This window comes from Cladophialophora yegresii (genome assembly GCF_000585515.1).
Source record: "Cladophialophora yegresii CBS 114405 chromosome Unknown aczIN-supercont1.3, whole genome shotgun sequence".
NCBI lineage: Eukaryota > Fungi > Ascomycota > Eurotiomycetes > Chaetothyriales > Herpotrichiellaceae > Cladophialophora > Cladophialophora yegresii.
In genome coordinates this window covers 302537-327275 of record NW_006913047.1, presented here as the reverse complement: position 1 = coordinate 327275, position 24739 = coordinate 302537, and the positions used below count along the sequence as shown (strand labels likewise).

Sequence of the window (24739 nt, the reverse complement as noted above, 5' to 3'; positions counted from 1 at the left end):
AAATCTTGCTTTAGGATTGGGACGAGTGAGGAGAGCAACACCGGAGTGTCATATACAGGGCAGTAGGAACAGGCACGTGTGGTTGATGAGGTTCGGAATACAATTTTGAAGCCATTCTGGCAGTTCTCTCAAAGGAGCCTCTTTAACGAATGTGTGAAAGAACGTCTTGAGAGCAAACAAAGCCATCATCGTGCAAGCAATTGCCTGAGAAAGGCGAAAGAGAGGGCGCAGGAACTACACAAGACAAAGAAAATGTGTCAATTGTCTGGACTGATGGCGGGCACGAGGCGCGTGTTGAGAAGAATCAAGCACTCATTCTTTGTTTACTTCCCAGTCGAAAGTCGACTGTGGCTCAGAATCAGTCGCGCCTCTCGTGCATGTGGCGTCGAGGGCATCTGTGGCGGTGCTCCCCTCACCACCATTGCGTCATCGGTAACACAATCCCGAGCGTGCCCGTGCACCTCGTCGCTGCCCTCTTGAGTCCTCTCCCCCCGCGATGGGAATACCTCGTCGTCCAATCTGCCAGAACCTCTGACACGGAGCATCTAACCAGCTACAGCGACGATGTCTCACATCTCGTAATTGTTCTGCCAGTAGTACTTCCGTACTCCGCGCGGAGCTCCGTCTCTGATGGGCCACGGCTCCCAAAAATGCTGTGGCTGGGACACCATTTTCCCTTTCCTGCTCCGACGTCAACCACGTGTCCTTGTCCCGGCGCGTATCAGAGTTTCCTCTGTCCGATAACCTCCTGAGGGAGCTCCATCTCTTGCTTCCCGTCGAGGCGGTGAATGACATGGCGATCTTACCAACTTTCCACGACGTGCAATTATCTTCAAGTTGGTCGACGGCGACGGAATCCTACTGCAAGCCAAGACTACCGGCGTCGGGTCCTTGAGCCGAAACACCCGCCACACCGCGCTCTTCTCGTGATTGTGGCGGTCACCCAGCGGTCACTGAGGTCACAATCTCTGTGGTGCATGAGGACTCTTCACCAACCGCTTGTCCTTCTGAGCTCTCACGCCCTCTCGCTCAAGTGATAGTGCCTGAGGCTGACGTGGCTCGCCGATCTCCTCGTGCACCGAGACTCGCGAGCTATTCTTGACTCGCCCTTGTCACCAAGGGGAAGAGTCTAGACGATCGAAACCCTCTCCAGATCTAGTGTTGGCAATCAAGGTGTAGCTGGCTGCGAGGTACTGTGTACTAGCTTTATGCACGTTCCAAGGCTTAGAGTAGAAATTCGGCCTTAACCGACACACGATCGGCCAGTCAGCTGATGCTATCTTCGGAACATGCATTTGCCTCCCACCTCGCACCTACTAACCTCATCCACCTCGTCTGGTGCCCATCTTGCCCATCATCGCTACCCATTTCTCGCTTGCAACACTGCCACAGGCACCACACACCCGTCTTAGCCCTCAAGCGACCGTTATACCCCACCTTTTTGCGAAATCTTCGATTCGGCTCTGGAAGACCCGCGTCGCGGCTCCCGCTTGCCTGTCTCACGGCCCTGATTGGCTGCTGCGTCTGCCCTTGCTAATAACCAAGATGATACCGTTCCTGCAGATTCACAACCACTCGATTTGTCCCCTTCCAACCTCGTCCGTGCCGGTCCCGGCAGGCGCCCCTCTTCATTCGCTTTACCGCCAAACTGATAATCCCTGCTGGGCGAAGCCACAGGATATCAACATCCAAACCTTGTCGGCGCAGCGATCCGCTGAGCTCTTGAGAATCATAGTGGTAAACCCGCGTGGGGACACCCTGTCCCCACAGAATTGTGAAGTTGGAAGTCCAGTTGTGCAATCAATATTAGATAGTCGATACATAGAATATTGTAAAGAGGACCTCTAGCAAAGGGTTCGCTCGGGTATCATCCTTTCCAACAAAAGAAAACTCCGAAAAGGTGGGTATCTCGAAATGTCATGTTTCTCGTGAAAAAATATGGTTCGTCCACTCGGGGACTCGTGTATCATCCCGTCGTTCGGATCGTCGTATGCTGTAATGAAGTGAAGTTGAGAAAAAGTGGGTGCAAAACAGTTGTTGTTAGGTGAATCAGCTGCAAATGGTCCGCCTTCCGGTCCGCGCAACTGTACAATTCCAGAATTGCCATCGAGGGTCCGAGCCAAATCTGACCCGGCTTCTCACCGTCAGCGGTAGCAAGTAACGTGAAAGCACCCGTCAGTCGACGACCGGTCCTGAAACGCTTCTCTAGAATTTGCCGCCGTTTGGAAATCGCGTCTTCGTAAGGGAAGGGTAACAAAATTAATAAAATCAGGGGTATCTCATGCAATTTCCATGTCCTCGATTGGTGCGTCGTTCTCAGTAGTTTAACCACATCTCCAGTGGATCCGTTATCAGCAACTCGGTATGTGGCAATTCGCTGTCGACCATCCCTTTCGAAACCGCAGATGCCGTGAATTCGTGTTTCACTGGCTGGTCGGTTTCGAGGGGTGTGAACTCGACGATCATGTCCTGGCCCTCAGGGAGCTCTCTGACCACGTCTTCGTCGACAATGATGTGAAGTCCACGGGAGTTGACATGCGTGACCTGTGTCACTCTCTGAGGATCGATCTGGAACTTATTTGATATGTTATTGACCAGGTCTTTGACTGTTCGCTGCATCAAATACACCGCGCGGTAGTATTCTTTAGCTGCGTCTTTCTGACGCACGTAAAAGCATGCAACTGTGATCCGGTCAGATAGAGGAAGAGGACAGAGCTAGACCACTTACCTGGTCGAATAGGCCGTTCAATGGGAGGCTGATAGCTGCTATCAACATCGACTGCAAAGAGGTCCGACTTCGTGGATGAGTCGGCTTCCGTCTTCACGATCTTGACTGGCCGTGGGGCAGACCCAGATGGTTCATTGTCGTACTCACTTTCTCCCTCCTCCTGGATGGCGGTATGCTGTAGGTCCGAGAATTTTCTCTTTGGCGTAACTTGTGAGGCCGAGCTAGAGGATGGAGAGCCAGCATTTGACGTAGGCGAGTCAGAGGCGCTTTGTCTCGATTCCCAAGTAGATGTCCGTACGATTTCTTTGCCCTCTGGATCGTCGCCCGGTAGTTTGACTGGGTATAGATCTGGATCGTCTTCGAGGTCACCACGCAAGAACAGGACACTGACAGGCCGCGTCGACGAGAACATATCTTGCATGCTCACGAGCTTCATCTGCATATCCTCTTCCGCTGAGAATTTCATACCTTCACCCTCGGAGTCGACAGACCAGGTTCGTTTGTGCTTCAGTACTTTGCCCGGCCTAGATGATGGTGCCTTCGCGATTGAACCGCTCCTCCTCCTCTTCCCAGCGCTTCCCAGGCCTGCCTCGGCTTGAGCAATCTGCTGTTTGAGCTTGTCGATCGTCTTCTTCACGTGGGCTACGTCGTTGGAAAGTTTCCGCTCTGCGCCATGATCACGGAAGAGCTTTACCTTGGAATAGCATACTTCTGGCTGGTTGCTGGCTGTCGGTTCAGGAGTAAGCAACTCCGTTTTGGCACATAGTCGGACGGGAATGCCTTTGACGCCCTTTGAGTGGCTGAAGTCGGTGGATAGGAAGTTGAAGCGGATCGAAATCGAGCAGTCTGGGCCTCCATTGGCAGCACTGGGATACCACGTTACCGCAAACCCGTCGAATGACGCCTTTTCAAGTTGAATTTGAGGTTTTCGCAAATCGTCATCTCCACCTTGGTTGGGTTCGACATATTCTACCGCCAGCAGTCTGCCACCTCGCTGGTGAGCCTCATTCGAGCCCCGGCCTTCTTTCCAGAGCTGCCAACACGCACCGGGTCGAGCTCTTTGCTGTTCGTCCTCAAAGGAAACACGGACGTAGGTCCGGTATTTGAGGGAGGTGTTGTGCGACATGGGAGGCATGGTATCCCATATAGACATGGTGTAAGCTTGGCCTTTGTTGAGGTACGTGATCGGAATCTCATCTGAATGCCGGACCATTGCGGTAGGCGCACTTAGCGTTGTGTGGAAGCGGAATCTGATGCAATTGTCAGTATATCTCTGCTGCGAACTCGAGGATACTGACTTCTCCCCCATCGGCAAATTGGTCATGCCAATACTCCCAGACATAGACTGCTGAATCGGCTGGTTCATGGATTGTTGCTCAACGCCCAGCTCGGCCTGTGTCGGGGTTGTCTTGTGGGGAGTATCGTCCATCGCGACATACCCGGAGTCCTGATGTTGCAGGAACTGCTGAGGAGCGTATGTCTGCTGTTGCTGGGTTGGAACATGGATGGCAGCTTGCTGATGTTGGAAGAGATCCTGGTATGGATGCGGTTGGTGTAGAAGATGCGGGTTGAAGTGATTGAGATGCATGAGTTGTTCCTGAGCATTAAGCCCGTGGACCGAGTGTGGAAGAGAGAGAGGCGTATTCATTCCCATTCCGGGCGTGTGGAGGTCGCCGGCCTGAGGATGATAGAGAGTCCCAAACCCTCCTGGGGTGGGAGTGTAGTAACCCGGAGGCTGGTTGGCAAAAGCAGAGAAGGCATAAGAGTTGGGATCCATCAGAGACGGCGTGAATCTCCAGGCGTCGGCGAAGGGCTTGGGCGTCGCAAGAGTGGCATCTTGCTCCTTTACTCCAGGTTGTGTCTCAAAAGCTCTGGTAAAATAATCAGCGTTGTCGACATGGTCGTCACCAGGCGCGGACACTTGATGCGACGGAGACATGGTCGGCGACTTGAGAGAAAGTTCAAAGTAACCCGACACAGAGGGGTGGGCTGAATGAAGTAAGACATATTCGAGACATACCGTTGAGATGTGGATGGTTCATCCTCGATCGCCTCGCTTAGGGTTGAAGATCTGCGGCCAGGACCCGACTGTCCCGGTACAGCTGAGGGGGTCGCTCCAGGCCCTATGTCGGGAAAGGACTGTCTGAAGGCCGCGTACAACTCCTCGTCTGGCTTCTGAGTATTGCGCCTGTGCCGGTCATAGTCAGCTAGTCAGGAACACGGTATAGGCATGCCGGCTCAAGCCGCCGAAGTGAAACGTGCAGTAGTGGACGCGAAATGACTGACCGATTGCGAAACATTTGCGGCGGAGACAGCGTCTCAGGCTGCAGGACCGAGCGAGGATGAGGTCAAATCAACAACATGGAGCCATCCGATGGTGTCGAACCGTCGAACTAGACGAGGTATTTCAAGCGTCGTGCATGAATGCTCAAGACGGAGTGACTGAATGATCCGGTGTGCCACAGTCGATGGGCTGCTGCGCCTTATGGATTGCGTGCGCGTCGATCGATCGAGGTCGGGCTGAGTCGCGCGTTGGGGTTGCGAAGACTGGGTTCGCGACGTGGACTGGGCTCCCTTGGGGGTGCGAGCGAGCAATATGAAGATGGGAAAAAATAGACAAAAAGATCGACGAGGTACGAGGTTAAAGGGCAAGGTGAGGTGTAGTACTGAGGCAGGTGTCGCACGCGGTGGAGCGAGTCTCGTCAAGGTGAAGTGAACGGACCGGGGTCGTCAAAGAGATGGTTCTGATGGGGCCTCGGGTGCATCAGCAATAGAATTGGCACTCTCCATGAAGGTTAATGCGGGCCATGGATCAAGGGTACGCGGGAGGGGATGGTGAAGCAGACAGCGGTGGATTACGGGAGTCTAGCGGACGGTAAGAATTGGGATGGGATGAGATTTCGATTCGATCGCAATCCTCACTCCTTCACTCACTCACTCACTGAGCACCCGCGCCCACGTAGCGAAGGCAGGTACACGGGACTCCGTCCGGCATCAGGCAACATGGCCCATGTTTAGTTCGGAGCCTAATCAGCGACAGCCTAAGCAGGGATTCCCTGCGCCTAATTCTTTAACTGAGCCACGCCTGGAACTGTCCACTTTGGAGCATGCGGGTTTGATTGGAGCAGGCCGCGGAGCAACGCGTCCCACAGGGTTAGACTGGCAACGAGACGTGGCGTCAAATTCATTTTCCGTGACAGGCCGTGGCATCACGAGTGGCACCTCTCGCCAGCGACGTGGCTTGTTTCGGCTGTGGTTGCTGGCCCGAGGGCCACTTCCGGGGGCATCGCAGGCGTCTGACTGGCTAGCCACGGTTTCAAGAAAGGGCGACATCTGCACCTCTGCCACTCTTGCTCGCTCTGACCACTCCCTCCTCTTCCCTCAAGACTCTGACAGCTTTGTGCCTGGTCAATCCCGTCCTCCTCGTCACCAAGGCTGATCCTTACCTTGTAACGGCAGATGTGGTATATTTCCTTCCCGCCCACGGCCCAGGCAGCATGATCGACGCACAGCCACACGTCGTCCGACGATCACCCCTCTCGCTGTGTGGCTTGATAAGGGTTTGTTCTCGAGGGAACTGTGGCGTCGCTGTGGCAAACGGAACAAGAGACCGACTGATGGCTCGCGCCATCTCGCAGCAAATCAAACCGGCCCCGGCAGCGCAATGCCGGCTCTTTCGGCGTGAGCACGTAAGAGTCGTGAGGGCGCATCCACCGGTGGTACCTGTGGCTTGACCCTTTTGTTTCCTCCATCCTTCGTGTCCCATCTCCATTCTCGCTTGCCGAGCGCCTCCCACATCAGACCGCACTGAATTTCTGACTGTTCTCCATCCTTTTCTGGAGCGAGATGACGGCCAGATCCATGAAACACCCGTCACTGCCTGCTCACCCAAACGTAGCTGTTTGACTATCCGCGCAACAGACCTCATCGGCGAGCTAACACCTCGTACTGTGCACTCGACTAAGCATAGTTTTGCTGATCATCCCCACGTGCAGAACCAATGCACCTCCATCCCTTGCTGTCGATCGATCCTTTTTGATTTGGCCTCAGATAGCCCGCTCTCCCAATCAGGCCAATTGTGTCCTGCAAGCGATATCACAAAGGCACAACTGACTCATGAGTAGCGCCTTGTCCTGGTTTGTACGCGTGTACAGCGGAAAAGATCTTCTGGATAATAATAGTCGGGACTCGATCAGAGAAGAAATCTTTTCAGTGGTATTATTCCGTGACATCGCCCAGCAAACTCCACAAGAACAAGTACCGGCTGTTCGGCTAGTCCACATGGATATGACCTCACCCGCGCACACTTGGAATTGTGCCCAACAAGCGGGTGTTGTAAGCTTGGAGATGAAGTAGCACATCCTTCAGCACATTTGGAGCGAGCACCTGATCACAGCGATGCGCAGTCGGAACAAGAGGCGCCACAGAGTTCTACCCAATAACTGGATACGCGCTTCTGTACCTCAAACCACACTGCACAGGTGGGCACGAAGTGTGAGGCACCTACCGAGATTATTACATCATGGTGGTGCTATCTGGCCAACCGTTGTGGCTGCAGCTTTGGAAGATGAAACGGAACGGGCGCACAAAGTGCTTTTGCGCGACGGTCAAGTGACCCTGTGACAATCTCATGGCCGATTTTACGGGTGAAATTCGTCATTCGCGCTAGATGCGGTCATACTTAACTCTACTGTCCATTGCCCGATTTCCTACCACAACGAAGCTGCTGAGTATGTTGCGGGCATGAATGATTGGACATTTGACGCGAGCGTTCTCGGGCGGAAGTGAAGGGCGCGAGGACAGTCTTACGGTTTGCGCCGGAGAAGGCCATCAGAACCGTCTCTATGATACGCAAACAGAGCGGTGATTTGAGTGGATTCTTCAAGGTGACGCCGGCAATCTCGATTAGAGCCACTGGGAACGTGGGTGGAACAAATTTGGGCGGGTGAACAGCGCCTGTGATGCTCACCCATGAGGCCATCACCGCGCGTGGAATGGCTCTCTAGGCTCCCCTAAGCTCCCCAGCCGCAACACCAGATCGGGCTCGGGGCATGATCCTAATAGGCGAGACGAACTCTCACTCGCCACACACCGGAAGCCCCACGACTTATTTCCTGTTAGTCGGACCGGTGCATTGTTCCTGCGGTATCTTCCAGATCCTTACTCAGTACGGAGTACAGACGTCCTCTATAGGCTAGTCCTCCGTATTCTGTTGCAGCTGTTTTGTAGCTGTTTGAGGAAGCTGGCACATCGTCATCACGGATTTCCGCCTTTGCACGCTGTCTTCCTCGTGTCTGAAATTTCGCCAGGAGATTGCGCAGAGACCTCGAGTATATTCTCCGAGATGCCAGGACCAGACCTGCTCATCCGGCCCAGTAATGAGCTTCCGACAAGCAAATTTGCCAATCTTCCAGAAGCGGCATCTCTTCAGGCTCAGTCTTCTAGCACCATCCCTTGCTACGCGGTAACCAGCGCCGCTTCAGATTTCTCGACAGTGGTTTAACTTTGCCGAGCTTGCCTCCGGAGCCGCAGAATGGCTCTCCACACACGTAGCACGATCATTAATCTGTGGCCTACGGCACGAAAAGACGGAAGGTGGAAGACGCGCAATCTGCCCACCGTTGTGCGCCCAGAGTCCAGTGTTCTTGGAACTCCACAGTTAAAGGTGACAAGTAACGCCACATTGCTGCGCCCCAGTGCGCCACAGCGCCACACGATCTCTGCTAATGTGGCGCAAATGGATCGGCGCCCTGACTTCACCCCTGTGGCTCGAACGTTGCAACGGTCGGTCCAGAATTTGAGCAGCACAGCAACATCCCCTCTTCGAGCTGCGTAAAGCTCAGAACGCGGATATCCCGGGAAATAGTTCGCGATATTGAGTTTAAACTGATGCTGCGGAGTCGCTGGCCACCTCTGTGGGAGGTGTTGCTTCCACAAACGACGTACAAATCCCGCGAGGGCGAGCCACTCAGGTTCATCGGAGACCCAATCCACGACAACCCCCTCTTCCCAGCTGGCGGGAGCCGGCTCTACATCCCGTGAAAGAGATTGACCTGCAGCACCGTTGTGCAGCGTGGGCTCGGGCTCGAACGTGGCCTTCTACAGCAGGCCATGGACCTCGCCTATTGCGTCTACCCGGGTCGATCCAACCGGTTCAGCGGTATCACGAATCTCGTGGTTCGCGAGTATCACCTGAACACGTACTCAGGAAAGACACGATTCGCATTAGCGAGTGGCGATAGTCCACACTATTCATCCTTTGCAACTGTCAGGTCACAGGTGCTCGTTTAGATGCGTTGGCTTCGACCTGGACCGAACATCCGGGTTGAGCAACCACAAGCGATTGGTTTGGCTGAAGCAGGGCATCTCACGCCTGCTGCTCTATTTTTGTCATCCAGTGTCTGTGCCATCGCGTTCCCCCTTCAGCTCAATTCTTGCCTCACGGACCGTCCAGGCGTCTAACCGTGGCTGGGAGGGCTTGAGTTACTGCAAAATTTGAAAGTGTATTGGAAGTTTCGTCTTTCGCGAGCATCACCAGAGGAATAGGACCTTTCTTACTGGGGTACCGCCCACCTCTTCCAAGTCCTCGAGCGATCGTGCCAACCGGTAGCAATGGTTTAGACCTCCTGCAATGCCCTAACACTGACAGTTTCCTGAGTTTTCGCATCTTTGACAAGGCCTCGGGATGGCAAGCAAGGTATTGCAACGCCTCAGTACACCGTGGGATAGGCCGCTATTGGATGATGCTTTGCTTAACATGCACCTGCGACAGCCACTTCTGCTCATGCTGCCAAAGCAGGATTTTCAAGTTTCCCGTCGTTGCTTCTCCATTTCAGGCAGACCGAGGACTTGAGGGCTGGCTGCGAGCACGGACGTGGAGTCTGGGAGCTGGAAGAAAGTAACAAGCTCAGCATGCTCAAAGCAGACAACTATCGGCTCCGTCCCTCTTCCTGTCTGAATGACTTCTGCCTAGTGGGAACAGCCTCGTTGCTAGGAGATTGCCAGTTTTCAGCGACTCTACGCATAGCAAGTTTTGAGGGCGAGTAGCTCAGCGTGTTAACGGCGATACTTCTGTTAGATACCCTACTAGGTTGTCGGCATAACCTCGTCTTCCACTCTGAAATTCCTATTGTGAGAGGCACTCGAACATCCCTACGACAAAGTCTGAAGCATCAGATATGCTGGATTCAGCCGTTAGGAAATGTCGAAACGTGCCAAAGCTCTTCGTTGTCGACACGTGCAGGGAGCTGAGTGACCCCCTGGAAGACCAGCCTCGACTCCCTTTCCTGAATCAAATAGAGTGCTTCAGCCTGATGAGCTGAGCAGTTGCTTGTCAAGCTGCCGAATTGAGTCTAGCCCAGCCTCATTTGACGTCGTCGCCTCGACGCTTCCGACTTCCATGACGCATGGCGTCGTACTTGCCGGATCCGCAACAGATTCTGACGTTTACATCTGTAAGTGGACATACTCCACGGTTGCGCCACCAGCCGTTGCTTAATCATACAGGTAGGTCGTGACGATGACCTGCTTCGATGCACAGACGGCGCCACGGACTCCGTTGATGACGCCCTCGGTCATCGATGGAGCATTCATGGTATTCATGGTAGGTGAACAAAGCTCAGACCAAGCTTTTTTATCAACGCTCTTTCTCTCCGTTGAGGTGCAGCTTCTGGAGCGTTATCACAGCCAGCCTGTCGCATCCAATCCGCTATCATGCGCCTTCTGACCATCAGCCTCTTAAGCCTGGCCTGGGGATGCCTAGCCTGGGCCCAGAATGCTAGTCTGACCCAAGGCAACACCATCTCTACGGAAGGACTTGTAGCCAACAGCACGCGGTTTAATACTATCCTCCGCGTCGACAATGGCACCTACGGCCCGCCGGTAGAAGAGGTACACTACTTCTACAAGTACTGGCCCATTGGTATTGCCGTTTCGAGCACGTCGAGGATCTTCGTCTGCTATACGCGCGGCGAGTATGACTATACCGTCGCCGAGGTCAACAGCAGCACAACGGAGACACCATACCCGTCGGCTGGGTTGAATTTACCATCTGACGCGCTCAACACCACGTTTAATGGTATAGACTTTGGCAGTGCCAACTCCACGGGTCTGATAAGTGTGCAGGCTCTGTACATTACCCCCGCACAGAATGCCTCGGGCCGCCCTGAAACACTGTGGCTGCTCGACACAGGTCGACCAACCATCCAGTCCGCCTCCACCGGGAGCTACAGTATGCCCTACGCCCAACCCGGCGGACCTAAAGTTGTGGGTGTGAACCTGTCGAACAATACCGTCTACACAACATATACGTTCCCATCGACGGTGCACTACCCCGATTCGTACATGAACGACGTCCGCTTCGACCTGCGCCCCGGCCGCGAGGTCGCCTACATCGTCGACTCCAGCAACGAGGGCCGCAACGGGTTCATCATGTTGAACCTGACAGATGGGTCGTCTTGGCGACGGCTAACGCAACATCCCTCCGTCTTAAGAACATACAACGCCTTGCCATCCTACCAAGGCCATCCGTTCTACTACCGCAACCCAGGGATGAGTCTCGGCCACCAACAAGAAGGGCTCGACGGCATTCAGATCTCCCCGGATGGCAACCATATCTACTACTCTCCACTGACGTCCCAGAACCTTTACCGTGTCCCAACCGCGAACCTTCTCCTTCAAGACTCCCAATCCACACTCGCCGAACAGGCTGCCTCAAACAACGTCTCCTGGCTGGGCCAGCGCGGCGGGGAAGCAAACGGCTTCGAAGGCGACTCCAACGGCTTGGTCTACATGCTCATGCCCACACACAATGCTGTCTACTATTACGACCCGGGCGATCTGCAAGTCCACGGATTCATCCGTGATCCGAGGGTTCTTTGGCCCGATAGCGCGAGTATTGGCGAGGACGGCTATTTCTATGTCATCATCAACCAGTTGCCATATCAGGATGAGTGGAACGATGGCGTAAACCTGAGGACGCTTCCAGGAGCGATCCTGAGGGCCAAGTTGATCAATGGGGGTTCGAAGATCATGTCCTTGTTGTAAAGGTGGAAGGGTTTAGGCTGGTACCGGTCATGAAGTTGGACAGATCAACATGTATGCTTACGGTTCACGCGGTGCCAGTGCAAAGGTGACCTTGTTCGGCCGAAGTTGTTCTACAGTCTGGTCGGCGAGCTGCCATCCAACCAGATGCGCGTCAAGGACCGCCGTCGTCGCGCGAACGGTATTCAACCTCGACTCGACGATCACCAACAGCCTGAGCCAATGGATGCTGAACCTGCTGATATGGAACTGGCGCGGAACAGGTCGCTTCTTCTGCGGAGTCCTCAACATGATGTACCTTGTTGATTGCTCCTCTCACACCCAGGGACGTGAGGCTTGATCTTCCACGTACTGGACATCCTATCTGAGAAGGATGCGGTGCGGTGAAGGTTGCAGTCTTCCAGGTCATATCGGAGGCGGAAGGATATTATCGTCTGACCAAAGGACTGGATGTTAGTAATTTATAGTAGCGTTTCGTAGCCACTACTTGTAAGCACGGAAACCCGCTGCTGTGATAAGACGAGTCTGAAGCCTCCTAGAACCATCATCTGAAGGTTGACAGTGGATAAAGTTATGATATCAGCAGAGATTCACCTTTTCCTTGCTGCTCGCTTATCAAGTGCGGTGGATCACAAAACCGCAATTTGCTCTTTCTACGGTACGGTGCAGAAACCCGATATGACAATCCTTCAAGCGATCATTTCGCCGCAACAGCCCACACATAGAGTATCCGACTGTCCCACCAGCCAGTAACGCTTGTGAGAGTTTCTACACGAATACCGACCTAAAGCGACTGACCCAATTGAGCGGTCCGGACAATGCATCTTCAGCCCTGAACGCTAGCATGCCGCGCGCGACCAAATCCACACGCCACACGCCAGGCCTGCCTTCGTCGACCTTCGTCCTCGACAACGGCGCGTACAACATAAAAGCAGGGTTCGCGCCCGCAGGCCCGGCCTCTGACGCCGCGGCTCTACAAAAATGCAATACCATCCCCAACTGCATCGTGCGCACGCGCGACAAGAAGACCTACATCGGCGCGCAAAGCGAGAAAATCACACAATGGAGCGAGTCGTTATTTCGACGGCCGGTGGAAAACGGCCAGGTCGTCAGCTGGGAGACGCAGAAGGAGATCTGGGATGAGAGTTTCTTCGATGACAAGACGGCGCGGAACGACCTGCTGGTGAAACACCCCGAGGAGACGACATTGTTGTTTACGGAACCGCCGAACACGATGCCCGAGTTGCAGAAGAATGCGGATGAGATCATCGTCGAGGAATGGGGGTTTGGCGGGTATGCGCGGGTCCTTGGTAGGTACGGCCAAGATTGAGTCCGCCCTTGGGGCCGAAAGGGCTGACGATATTGGCAACAAGGCCCGTCACTTAGCGCGTACAATGACCTGCATCCACTGTTTGAGGGAGAATCTTACGCGAATTCCGACAATGCGGATCTGCCCGTGGAGTGCGTCCTGGTTATAGACAGCGGGTACAGCCACAGCACGGTCACGCCGCTGTTCAACGGCCGGCCGATTCATCGAGCCATCCGCCGCCTCGATTTCGGAGGCAAGCACCTGACGAATCTGCTCAAGGAAATCATATCGGTGCGGCACTTTGATCTCCACCAGGACACCAAGATCGTCAACGACATCAAAGAGGAAGTGTGTTTTGTGAGTGACGACTTCCGACGTGACCTCGAGAGGACATGGAAGGGCAACAAAGGCCGGCGTCAGCAGGTGGTCGCTTCGAAACCCACCCAGGATTCGGGGCAGGCAATGGACCTTGGCCGACCTGCTTCCCAGGACCAGGACGAAGAGCTCCGCGTCGATTACATCCTCCCCGACGGGATCCGCCTGCTCCGCGGCTTCTCCCGCCCGCACGACTCCAGCACCAGTGCTCAAAGACGGCGCAAAGCCGCTGCCCTCGCTGCCGATCCCGAGGCAGAAATATCCATGACGCTGGGCAACGAGCGGTTCTCAGTGCCCGAAATCCTCTTCTCGCCCAGCGATATTGGGTCAAAGCAGCCTGGCCTGCCGGACATCGTTATGCAGAGCCTTAGTGTCTTGCCACCCCTCGTGCAGGCGACCATGCTGAGTAACGTGCTCGTCGTGGGCGGGACTGCAAAGATCCCCGGTCTAGTGGAGAGATTGCAAGCCGAGCTTCGAATGCGGGTCAAGACGGAATGGGCCGTCAGGGTGAGGAAGATGCCGGATCCGACAACGAGTACGTGGCTTGGGGGTGCGAGGTTGGCGAGTCACTGGCCCGAAGTGGTCAGGGAGTACGGTGTCACTAAAGAAGAGTACTACGAGCACGGAAGTGCCTGGGTCGCACGGCGTTTTGTGAGCGGTGGGAGCGGGAAAGGACCTTGATGTTCTGTGCTTCAGGTGAATCACTATCAACTTTTGAACATCATCAGCCGCCTGCTGCTGGGGTTACTAGGGCTTCCAGCACTCTTCCTATTACTTGCTCACACGCTGAATGGCTCTCTCCACCCTGCTCGCCTGGATTCCCGGCTCCGTCGGCTCTTGCAGACTAAAGATCTCAAGACAAGGAAAAAGACGCCCGCAAAAATACCGCCCAGCATGAAGCCGACTGACACACGCCCAAGCTTAGATCTCGTCGCATCAACGTTGTCGAAATTGCGGGAAGTTGACGACGGGTCGGGCGCCGTGGGAGCCGGAAGATGTGCGATGTAATCCGTCTGCATGGGGGCGAAGACGTCGACATGGATCGACGGGATGTTCAAGGCCGTTGTCGTTGCGACCGGTGCTGCGTCCGCACCAGGGAAGGGCTACTGGGGAAAGCCATGTCAGCAAGTATCCATGGATGCGGAAGGGAATTCACAATTCACGTACCCAGGTGTGTGCTACATCACCGAAACCCTCGAAGAATGTCAATCCTAGTCCAGCAGCCGCCACGAGGGCGTTGGCTCGTCGACCTGGTTCTGTGTCTGCATCTTCCTCCCTAGTTTGAGGATGGAAATGACGTGGACGGTCGCTGCCGGGACGATGGAATGGAGAAGGGCTATTAATGGACTCTCTACTGTCGACGCCAGAGACGTCATTCTCGCGCTGGGCTCTCTCGCGTCGATTGCGAGCGGTACTCCGAGGATTTCTTGCCCAAGTGAGACAGTTAACTCGAGGAATGTCGTTCTCGGGTGAAGTATAGAGGACGCCATGAGAGGTTATGGTATGACTGGAGTCCTCAACGCTACCACCTCGGGTGAGGCGGCGATGGCGAGGGGGGCGATGCTCATCCTCGACCTGGAAATTGGCAGAAGCGAAGGGAGTATCATGCCGCTCGAGATCGGCTCGGTTGGAATTGCCAGGGCTTCGACTCCGATGGACGTGTGTTACTGTGGAGCCCAGAGAGAGTGTAGCTGATACTCTCTCGGCTTCGATATTTGCACTTGGATGTTGCTCGTCCTGGCCACACCTGCGCGTATGATCCTTGAAATGCGCACTATCTGAGCTCGCACCTGCGATCCCATCCTCTTCCCTTGCATTTTTATCTCGCTGGTCCTGGCTGGAGGCTTTCTCGAACATGTTGATCACCTCGGTAATCCCATTCCCATTTTCGCGTTGAGGACTAGCTGGTCGATGCGCAGGAGTAGAGTCGCCTTCAATAGTCGGCAGGCTTCCTAAGGGCTGCTCGTTGGAATCTGTATATGTGTCCACGTCTTCGTAGTAGACCACCCCAGGATACGCACCCTCGGGATACTCCCCTGGCGGATACCGCGGGTTGTCATCGTACTCGACTTCAAAGGACTGGTCAGCAAAGTGAGGGTCAGTGTAATGATAGGCGTGGAAGGAATGCCCTTGAACACGATCCTCGTTGGGAAATATATTTCCTGAGATATGAGGCCGGGAACGCAGTCTGTGTCTGTTCCTCTGGCGGTCGCCCGCATGATGAGATTGTCGAGTGTGAGGGACTGGCTGAGACGACGCGAGGTGGTTGTGAACTGTGTTGGTGATACGAACTTCTCGGCCTACGGCTAGGTCGCTTCTTCGCCGGGTTGTTCTGGCCATTTCCTTTTGGCGTGTTGGTTTGAGAGGAGGATGAGCCAAGTATAGGGAGGTCAATGCAGACAAGTAATGGAAGAGACATGGTAAAACCGAGGAGCTATATAGGACAGAGCGCAGCAGGGTGACAAGGAGAGTGGGTGGTGTTTCATTCCCAGCAAACAGGACTGCCAGCGTCAGCTCGGTGACTGTCACCACCGCCTTCACTGTGGTTTTCGCCCATCGCTTACCCTCTGGTCCTCCTTGACCGAATTCTCATGACCGGAGACGGCATTGCCGTACACGGCACAAAGTGAAGGCAGGATGAGAGTCGCGCCGTGCACAGCTCCTAGCTTACCTCCACGCGTGCACCAGCGGGCGCTGATGGAGAATGCAACGAAGTTGCGAACTCATCTCTCACTTTGGTCTAAAAGGTAGTCCACAGCTCTCACAGCGTCTCTGTTGTCTCAAGTAGCTTTGCTTTCATGCTCTATATGTATGTACCTTAGACGTCAGCGAACAGGAAGCCGAGCCTCAGCCACGCAAGCCCCACGCGTCAATCGACAGGAGAATTCCGATCGATCTTGCTGCGCTTCGCACCGAGAACACCTCATCTTCTTCCATTCAGCACAATGAAGAATCCTAGTATCACACCGCCTGAGATCGAGGTCCAAAGAACAATCCTCGTTCTCATCCTCCGCACCCTCGAGGCGGGATGAGCAGCGCAGATGGCCAGCAAGATCACCTCAACGGACACTCCGGCTTCATTCTCGCCGTCTTCTGCGTCGTATCAGCGCTGGTGATATGGCCGCTCAAGATCCCACTCCCAGCATACTTGCAGGATCTCCTGCTGTCGACGCTGTTGAAGACCCGAATTATCGGCCGCCATGAGTTCGTCGCCCTGTCGAACCGACGTCTCCATATCCATCTATCGCTTACGACAGCGCCAGTGATGGCGGTGATCCTGCTGCTGGCAACCACGACGATCCACGGCTCGACCATCCGCCTCGGCATCGTCGGCGACGAGAATGTCAAGCCCTACGACGTGCTCGTTCTCTTCATCTCCCTCGCCTACATCTCCATCGCCCTAGACGGGACCGGCGCCCTCGAAGCTACGGCATTCTACGTCTCCAAGCGGGGCGGCAGTTCCGGACGCCTGCTCTTCACCTATCTGTACGCCTTCTTCCTGCTGACCGCGTGTATCGTGGGTAACGACCCGCTCATCCTCTCCGGCACGCCCTTCCTCGCCTACCTCAGTCAGCACACGGGCCTGGATCCCACGGCCTGGATCTTTGCCGAATTCATGGCCGCGAACACGGCCTCGGCGGTCCTCGTGAGCAGCAACCCCACGAATATTCTGATTACCGGCAGTTTCGGGCTCAATTACCTGACGGGCTTCACGAAGTGGACGGTCCTTCCATCGCTCGTCCCCGCGGCGTTGAACTACCCTATCTTGTTGGGTATGTTCTGGAAGAAGATCCCCCGGACGCTGACGCCCCTCACAGACGACCCATGGAGCAAGCTCCGTGACAGGACTGGCGCGTTCTTCCTCAGCGCACTGATGCTCATCACCGTCGCTGTGCTTGTGGGAACGAGCTTCGTGCCAGGCCATGCAGTCGAGGTGTGGATGGTGACTGCGCCGGCCGGGGTGATTGCATTTTTGTACAATGTGGTGACGGACTGGATTCATCCAGAGACCGGCCGGATGTTTGAAATTGCCAGACATCGATCGCGTGGATCCGCCACTGACAGGGAAAGGAACAGAGGGGCAGAAACGGAGATGGAAATGGGTACAATGGACTGCACGAGTCCAAAGCCTACACAAGCACTAGCCTCGAGCGCAAATCAGCCAGCAGATCCTGAGAAGGGAAGCCTTGGCCAGCCGGCCTCCAATACTTCGCACTCTCGATCACCAACCCTGCCAGCAGGGGACGACGCAACCGCAGAGACAAAGCTTCAAAACGACCCAAATTCCTGTCCTTCGAAACCGCATTCACCATCACTATCACCAGCACCACAAATCCCCGCGAGAGACGAATCCCTCAACATGACCGCCGCTGCATCTACATCTTCACCACTGAATGCAGCCTCCCCAGCAACACTGACCTCCCTCATCGACGCCCTAGGCGCCCGCTTCCCCCGAACAACCCACACCCTCAGGCTCCTCCCTATCCCTCTCCTCCCCTTCGCGATGTGCGAATTCATCCTCGTGCGTGGCCTCGCACAACGCGGCTGGATCCGCGTCTTCGCCACGGGCTTCGCCCACGCATGCACCTCCCCCGCCGCGACGGTGTTTTTCTTCAGTTTTGTATCCGCAGCCTTCCTGTGTCCTCTGGCGGGGACTAACATCGGCGCAACCATCATCCTCGTCGAAATCATGCGCCATGAGCGATTCATGGGGAGCGCGCACGTGCGGCGCGACCTCCGGATCATGCCCGCCGCAGTATATGCCGTGGCGATGGGCAGTAATATCGGGGCCTTTGCGTATACGTTTGCGGGAAGCCTGGCCGGACTGTTGTGGCGGGGGTTGCTTGCCGAGAAGGGCGTGGTGGTCTCGCAGGGCCGGTTTGCCAAGGTCAATGCCCTGCCGCTTTTGATGCAGGTTGTGGTGAGTGCCGCGGTGGTGTTGGGTGAGGTGTATTGGTGGGTGTCTTGAGGTTTTACTCCGAGAAAACGGTAGCTGGATGTGTCATGGTCTGTGTTGTAGTTGTAAGCGACTAGACTACAGAGCTTGAACATGATGTGCGCCTTCGATCATCGGCATGCTAGGAGACAACCCAGCCATTATCGTTGCTGGTTGGAAATCGGGTAGGCCGAGACTATATCAGGAGCCAAAGTCCCTCGTCCTGATGCACCAGTCAGAGAGATGTGTGCCCGGCAACGAATTGATCGTGACCTGCGGCATGGTCCGCAAAAGCTGCCTGTTGGACTTCGATGAGGAGAGAATCGGAAGAACGGAAACGATACACTGGACGGAGACTGAAATTCCATGACATTTGTATCCCACGCTCAAGGTTGGGATATAGAAAACCAAGAAATCTATTTCCATGTCGTTCGCGCGGCCGCCACCAGGTACTGGTTGCTCGTGGTTTGACGGAGGCCGCTGGGTGCGACTAGATATCTATCCAGGCATATGCAGAGTGAAACCTCATCCCGCGACCACATTCACGGGAAAGACTTGCTACTACTTTGCATTGTGTTCCTGTGGTTGGGTTGCTCCCAACGTCTCGTCCCTCGCCTCACGGTCGGTGTGTATCTGACATCTCTACCATCAGCACTTGAGCGTCTGGCAGTGGCAGAACTTGCTACGAGGGCATGCATCAGGATTCTGTACCCTGTTACCGTACTTACGTCGGCTTCACTCGGCGTAGCGTTCTCCTCCGTCCAGTGGCGATTATATGTCTTGTCCGGCAGCTTCTCCTGCGTGAGGCTGGATTCGGGATGAGCTTTGATATCAGCTGCGCGCTGGGCACGGTGGAGAGCAGTCGGCTGGAATGCGCGGGAGCTGGACGTGAAGCACCTCACTGTGGTTGAGGGCAACGGCCGGGCCTTTGGAATGAAAATGTTGGGTAACCTCATGATTGATATGAAATGGTGGATGGAGTCAGGAACAGCAACGGAGGATGGATTTCGACCCTCCACTGAAGATAAGAAAAGACGAGAAGAAGCTCCGAAAAGAACACTACTGCTGTTGGCCAACGGCGAAGACCGCATGCTGTATCCATCCAGGTCCGGTTGTCAGTCAAAGGCCGGTGATTAAGGTTTGAACGTGGTGCGATGGCGATGTGTAATCCGTGCCGCTCACCGATTGACTGGTGTGCGAGATTTTCCAGCACGCTTCGAATTCAGACCTTTTCACTTCTGAGCAGATCACAATGCTGATAAAGGCTAGAATGTCATTCTCTCGGTTTGAACACTGGAAGAGAATAACCGCGTACACCCAGTTTCTTCCACCTTGTGCAGGTCCGCGGTTGAACCAGCAGGAATACGTCGCGATCTTCCCACTGCTCGGCCACACGATAATCCCAAGTTAGACCCTTGTGAGACGCAAGAGAATCGATGGCAAAGCTGATGCATGAGAGATGGTCGCTCGATGAAGGTGACCAAAGCCAAAAGGAAGCGACACGAGATGAAGCAAGAACCACCGGCACGTGCGCACGTGATAATGCAGCTCGCTTAGTCATTGACGGTGTGCCATCCACCGCTGTTGCTGTGGCAGCGATCGAAGTAAACATTCCATCATCATCAGAAACTGCGGCGACGTTAACGACATTGACGACATCCACGCCATCCACAACATCGCCAACAAGCACCGATGTCGACATATCTCTCTGACGATGATCTGTCGGATCTACCAGATCTCGACGTTCTCTTCCCACCCAAGGCGCTGATGGCTACAAGCGCGAATACTGGCCTTCGAAGATCTCCCCGCAAGAAGATGGCGGCCCAGCCTCCCTCGACTGAAAAGAGGGCACTTCCCGAGTCGAAAAGCCCACGAAAAGAGGACCGATGCGCGGGCACTCGGCAATTGAAAAAGGCCGGTACGCTTGAACGAGTGGCCGCATCAAAGAACACCAGCACCTCTCTGAAAGCGATCCCACTCCTGCCTCGCAATACGACGGTTTCCGAGACACTACTCACGTCCAACAATCGTCGGTCACCGACGAGTCCGCAAAGGAGTGTGAGACCTGCTCATCTCGACTCTACCGTCGTACACTTGAAGGCTAAAGCGGTGGAACGTGATTTTTCGGAGCCTGCCCTGCCTGCCAAAGCAAAGAAAGCATCAGCAAAAGGAGGGGTGAAGTCTCTTGTAGAGCCTGAATCACGAAGGTCGAACCAGACAACAAGCAGAGCCAACCAGAACCTAATACCACACTACACCAGCAGATACGTCTTGAAGGAGGCTCGTTGCAACGACGATGAAGAGGACTCCAATGATGAGGACGAGGACGAAGATACAGATCTGAGTGGCTTCATTGTTGCCGACGATGCTGAGCTCAGCTTCTATAATACTTCTGCCATGGGGTCGGACGATGAGAGTGATAACCCGAGGACACCGCCCAACCGAGGACCACAAAAAGCTCCACGACGAAGGTTACATCGTGGATCACCGACTCGGAGGAGGTTGACCTTTGGCGATGATAGCAAGGAAGAAGACGCTGACAAGGAGAACCGCGCCGCCGACGTTCTATTGAACGCTTTGCAGAATATCTCGCTTGAAGACAAGAAGCCTACTCAGACGAAGGAAGAGGTCGAAACAATTGACCTCACCTCTTCCCCTATCGTCTCTCCGGAGTCCAAACTGAATCTTCGACCAACTTTACCCTCAGCTCAAACTCAGAAAGTCAAGGTCGAGAAAAACTCATGTCTCAACTCAAATCCTTTCAAAGACTTCGACGCCATCCTGAAATTGGACCCGCCGTCGTCCAAGCCCGCCCTCATGATTCCCTCAGGAGACCTGCCTTCTAAGAAGGCTATTGAGCGAGACGATGCAGCAGAGGAACAGAGACCTGCAAACGAGCCGGACTTGCGATTCACAACACCGCCAGCGACGCCTCCCCGCTCTGCCTCAAAGCTCAAGTCACCCTCGAAGCTTTTATCGCCGTCTAAGAGACAGGCTATCCCGCAGTCACCCCACCGTCAGAGTATGGACGCGTTCTGGGATCATAACGTGATCAATAAATGGAACGATGAATTCTCACCGAAAAAGGCACCGGCATCATCACCTGGGAAGCGAGGACTAGGCGGATTCCAGATCTGGTCCGACTCAGAGGACACTCTCGATAGTTTTGACTCACTTCCCAGTCCGTGCTCATCACCTCGCAGGTCAGGATCACCCATTAAAAGTCCCGAGAAGGAAGAGAAGAAGCGCATTGCTGAAGAGAAGCGTCTCGCCGTGGCGCAAAAGAAAGCCTTTGATGCGAAGAAAGAACAACTGGCGCTCTCCCTCCTGCACGAGCTCGACGAGCACGTTGCGAACGGACAACTCGACAAGCTATCATCCACCACGGGCGGCGTCAAAGTCATCTGGTCCAAGACCCTCCGCTCCACTGCCGGGCGAGCGAACTGGAAACGCACCGTGACCAAATTGTCAGGCTCACCAATCAAAGGATGTTCCGACCTGAGTGATGCCGGGGTGAAGGTCCAGCATTTCGCGTCGATCGAGCTCGCGGAGAAGATCATCGACTGTGAAGATCGACTGGTCAATACCCTGGCGCACGAGTTCTGCCACTTGACGAATTTCATGATCAGCAACGTGCGCGATCAGCCCCATGGGGCGAGTTTCAAGAAATGGGCTCAGAAAGCCACGTCTCACCTACGCACCACGAGCGTCGAGTCATGGCGTAAAGTCGAAGTCACCACCAAGCACAGCTACACCATCAACCACAAGTACCTCTGGGTGTGTGCCGGGCGACCGCGCACCTCGGCGATGGATTTCCTCAAGGTGGAGGACAATGAGGGCTGCGGTGCCGAATATGGACGGCACAGTAAGAGTATTGATGTTGAGAAGCATCGGTGTGGGAAGTGCAAGGGCTTCTTGGTGCAGATGAGGCCCAAGCCGAGAGGGGCAGCGAGTCCAAAGAAGAAGTTTATCGCAGCACGGGTGAAGAGGGAGGGTAGCGCGGAAAGTGAGAGTAGCAGCAGCGGCTCCAGTGGGAATCAGACGAAGCCGTTGAGCACGATGATTGAGACGATTGAGCTGAGCGATTGAGTTACTTTAGTGACTTGACCGGCTGATTGTTGGGTTGTTGGGTTGTTCTTGGGTAGTGACATTCAGCATGCTCAAGCCTGCAGACACTGTTGGATCAGACGACGGGATTGTATATTGCTGTTTTGGAAAGGGCTGGGATCGCACTAGGTCTTGCCTGCCTTCTTGACCACAGCGTTTGAGCGTCGAGTACGGCAAGGAGTAAAGGAGTAAGGAGCAAGATAGAAGAAGACACCATCCATGCATACTTGCATAAACTCATGTGTGCTCGGTATCAGCTGTATTTGGGGCGTGTGCCCGGTCATTCAAGAATATGAGAGCAGTCCGCCTCAGCTCTCCTACCGTACCCTGTTCTGTCCTGCCTAATTAGGCACTGTACCATGTTCGGCCTCGTACTGAGGGGGAACTCGATACCGGTCATGGTCACTTGTCCCTCGCTACCCTCCGAGTTGATGAGGTATCGTAGAGTCGTCTTGTCCCGTGTGGTACTGTCTGTCTTGTATTCATCGCTTGTCTATCTATGCATCTATCTACTGTGGATGACTGGGGCTGCCCAGCCGTGCAATGAGAGGGTGGGTATGCAGTATCCATCCAAGTCAATGTTGCAGGTGGCCGTCCGTAGCACAGCCTAGGATCGTACCTGCTCCGCACCACCTGATTGTTGATGTCGATGTCGATGTTGATATTGACGACAACCCAGAATGACCCTACTCTCCACCGAGATTGTTGAGATTGATGTTGACGTTTGATCTGGACCCTCGCGCGTGCCTCTCGCCTCGTGTTGGTGGCGGGCGACTTGACTTGACTTTGTTCATTTCTTCGTTCGTTCGTTCCTCGTGTGGCTCCATCTAGCCATCCATCCATCCGTCTGTCATGCGTGGCAGACATAGCAGCCATGATGTCGCTCAATCCTGTAGTCATCTCTGCGGTGCACTCTTCTCTGATGCTCTCTGCCTAGTCCTACCGTATTGTCCCTGCCAACCCTACCGTGTCCTCGGATGCGTTTCGCGCGTACCCCCTAGGGCTCCTAATGTCGGCCCTTCCCCCGGGGGAAGACGCCTGCTTACCCATCCAACAACCCCCGATCGCGCACCTTCACCGGCCTCCAGACATCGACCCTCCCTCTTGGGGAAATACTCCTCCCTACCCATCCAACAACCCCCAATCGCGCACCTTCAGCGTCCCCACCACCCTAGCGACCAGATCCCTTGCCCTGCCCACCTCCTCGGCAATCATCCCCTCGGTGGCACCCGAGTCACTACTCCCCATCGCCTGGCCCGCCCGCGCAAACTCCTTCAGCGGCACAGCCACGCGCACAAGAACGTCCGTGCCACGATCAGGCAGACGGATGAGGAGCTGGATCTGATGAACGAGGCTGAGTAACGACTGCGCCGCGTGCGAGGCCGAGGAGCCCCCCGTCGTGGGGAAGTCGGCCGGCGCGGTGGCGGCGCCGGGATGGGTCGGCCAAGCGTGGGAGCCTGCGTTGCGCGCGGTGTCGTCGACGGTGTTGATGTTCCCGGCGAGCATGTACGCCGCGTACCCCGCCAGAGAGGGGTCTAGCATTTTCACGGGCTGGGGTGTCGGCAGTGTCGACACGAGGGTGTCGGGTGGGGAGATCACGTCTGTGAAGTGGTGTTTCGTGGCTTCATAGTCGGCGTCCCTGTTCCGGTCTGGCTGTTCTGGATTTGGTTGTGTCTGTGGGCTTGCGTGGCCTGAAACGACCGAGGTGGTGACGCTGGTGGTCGTGGTTGTGGTTGTTGTGGTGGTGGTCCCGTCTGGGCTGATTTCGGTGTGGGTTGTCGGGGCCTGCCCCGGTGCGCCCGACGAGACGTACGTGTTGATCTCGAAGATGATGGACGTGAGGGTCGTGGGCGAGAGGAAGACTTCTTGGTGGTCGGGGATTTGGCGGATGTCGCTGGGAGGGAGGCGAGTTAGTATGTCTTCAGGCACGTGGGAGGGAATGGAGAAATGGGAACGTCGTATGTGCTTTAAAGCACGATTGAGAAGAGTTCGAGACGGCCTCGCTCCTTCCCCCCTGGCACGCTCAAGCATGTGGCATGTTTCCCTGCGGACGAGATCTCGACGCTGCCGCATAAGGTCCTGGTTGAGTCGCGTGGCTTTCAAACACCACAGCGGCCTCATGTGGCATAATGCCCTCGCCTCAAGTCGGTCGACTTACCTCGAATCAATCAACTCCACGGGCAACTCAACAGTCATGGCTCCTCCATAGAGTGGCCGGACACCGTACGTGATCGCCATGTTG

At 55.1% G+C, this 24739-nt stretch overlaps 7 protein-coding genes across 7 annotated transcripts; 4 read left to right on the top strand and 3 right to left on the bottom strand.

The window, feature by feature from the left end:
* Window positions 1-2316: 2316 nt before the first annotated feature.
* A1O7_03814 (uncharacterized protein) lies at window positions 2317-4667 on the bottom strand (the record flags this gene model as incomplete). The annotated part of the gene is made up of 2 exons (XM_007757831.1): window positions 2317-2681; window positions 2729-4667. The coding sequence occupies 2 exons, from the start codon at window positions 4665-4667 to the stop codon at window positions 2317-2319; spliced, it is 2304 nt and encodes a 767-aa protein (XP_007756021.1).
* Window positions 4668-10441: 5774 nt separating this feature from the next.
* Window positions 10442-11773, top strand: A1O7_03813 (uncharacterized protein; the record flags this gene model as incomplete). Its single annotated transcript, XM_007757830.1, has 1 exon — window positions 10442-11773. One exon carries the CDS (start codon window positions 10442-10444, stop codon window positions 11771-11773), a length of 1332 nt encoding a protein of 443 aa, XP_007756020.1.
* An 841-nt stretch (window positions 11774-12614) lies between these two features.
* Window positions 12615-14135, top strand: A1O7_03812 (uncharacterized protein; the record flags this gene model as incomplete). Its single annotated transcript, XM_007757829.1, has 2 exons — window positions 12615-13080; window positions 13144-14135. The coding sequence occupies 2 exons, from the start codon at window positions 12615-12617 to the stop codon at window positions 14133-14135; spliced, it is 1458 nt and encodes a 485-aa protein (XP_007756019.1).
* A 2347-nt stretch (window positions 14136-16482) lies between these two features.
* A1O7_03811 (uncharacterized protein) lies at window positions 16483-18423 on the top strand (the record flags this gene model as incomplete). Its single annotated transcript, XM_007757828.1, has 1 exon — window positions 16483-18423. One exon carries the CDS (start codon window positions 16483-16485, stop codon window positions 18421-18423), a length of 1941 nt encoding a protein of 646 aa, XP_007756018.1.
* Window positions 18424-19115: 692 nt separating this feature from the next.
* Window positions 19116-19346, bottom strand: A1O7_03810 (uncharacterized protein; the record flags this gene model as incomplete). The annotated part of the gene is made up of 1 exon (XM_007757827.1): window positions 19116-19346. A coding segment is annotated over one exon (231 nt), but the record flags the coding sequence as incomplete, so codon positions are not given.
* A 736-nt stretch (window positions 19347-20082) lies between these two features.
* A1O7_03809 (uncharacterized protein) lies at window positions 20083-22479 on the top strand (the record flags this gene model as incomplete). Its single annotated transcript, XM_007757826.1, has 1 exon — window positions 20083-22479. One exon carries the CDS (start codon window positions 20083-20085, stop codon window positions 22477-22479), a length of 2397 nt encoding a protein of 798 aa, XP_007756016.1.
* A 1140-nt stretch (window positions 22480-23619) lies between these two features.
* A1O7_03808 (uncharacterized protein) lies at window positions 23620-24735 on the bottom strand (the record flags this gene model as incomplete). Its single annotated transcript, XM_007757825.1, has 2 exons — window positions 23620-24391; window positions 24656-24735. 2 exons carry the CDS (start codon window positions 24733-24735, stop codon window positions 23620-23622), a joined length of 852 nt encoding a protein of 283 aa, XP_007756015.1.
* Between the last annotated feature and the right edge of the window lie 4 nt (window positions 24736-24739).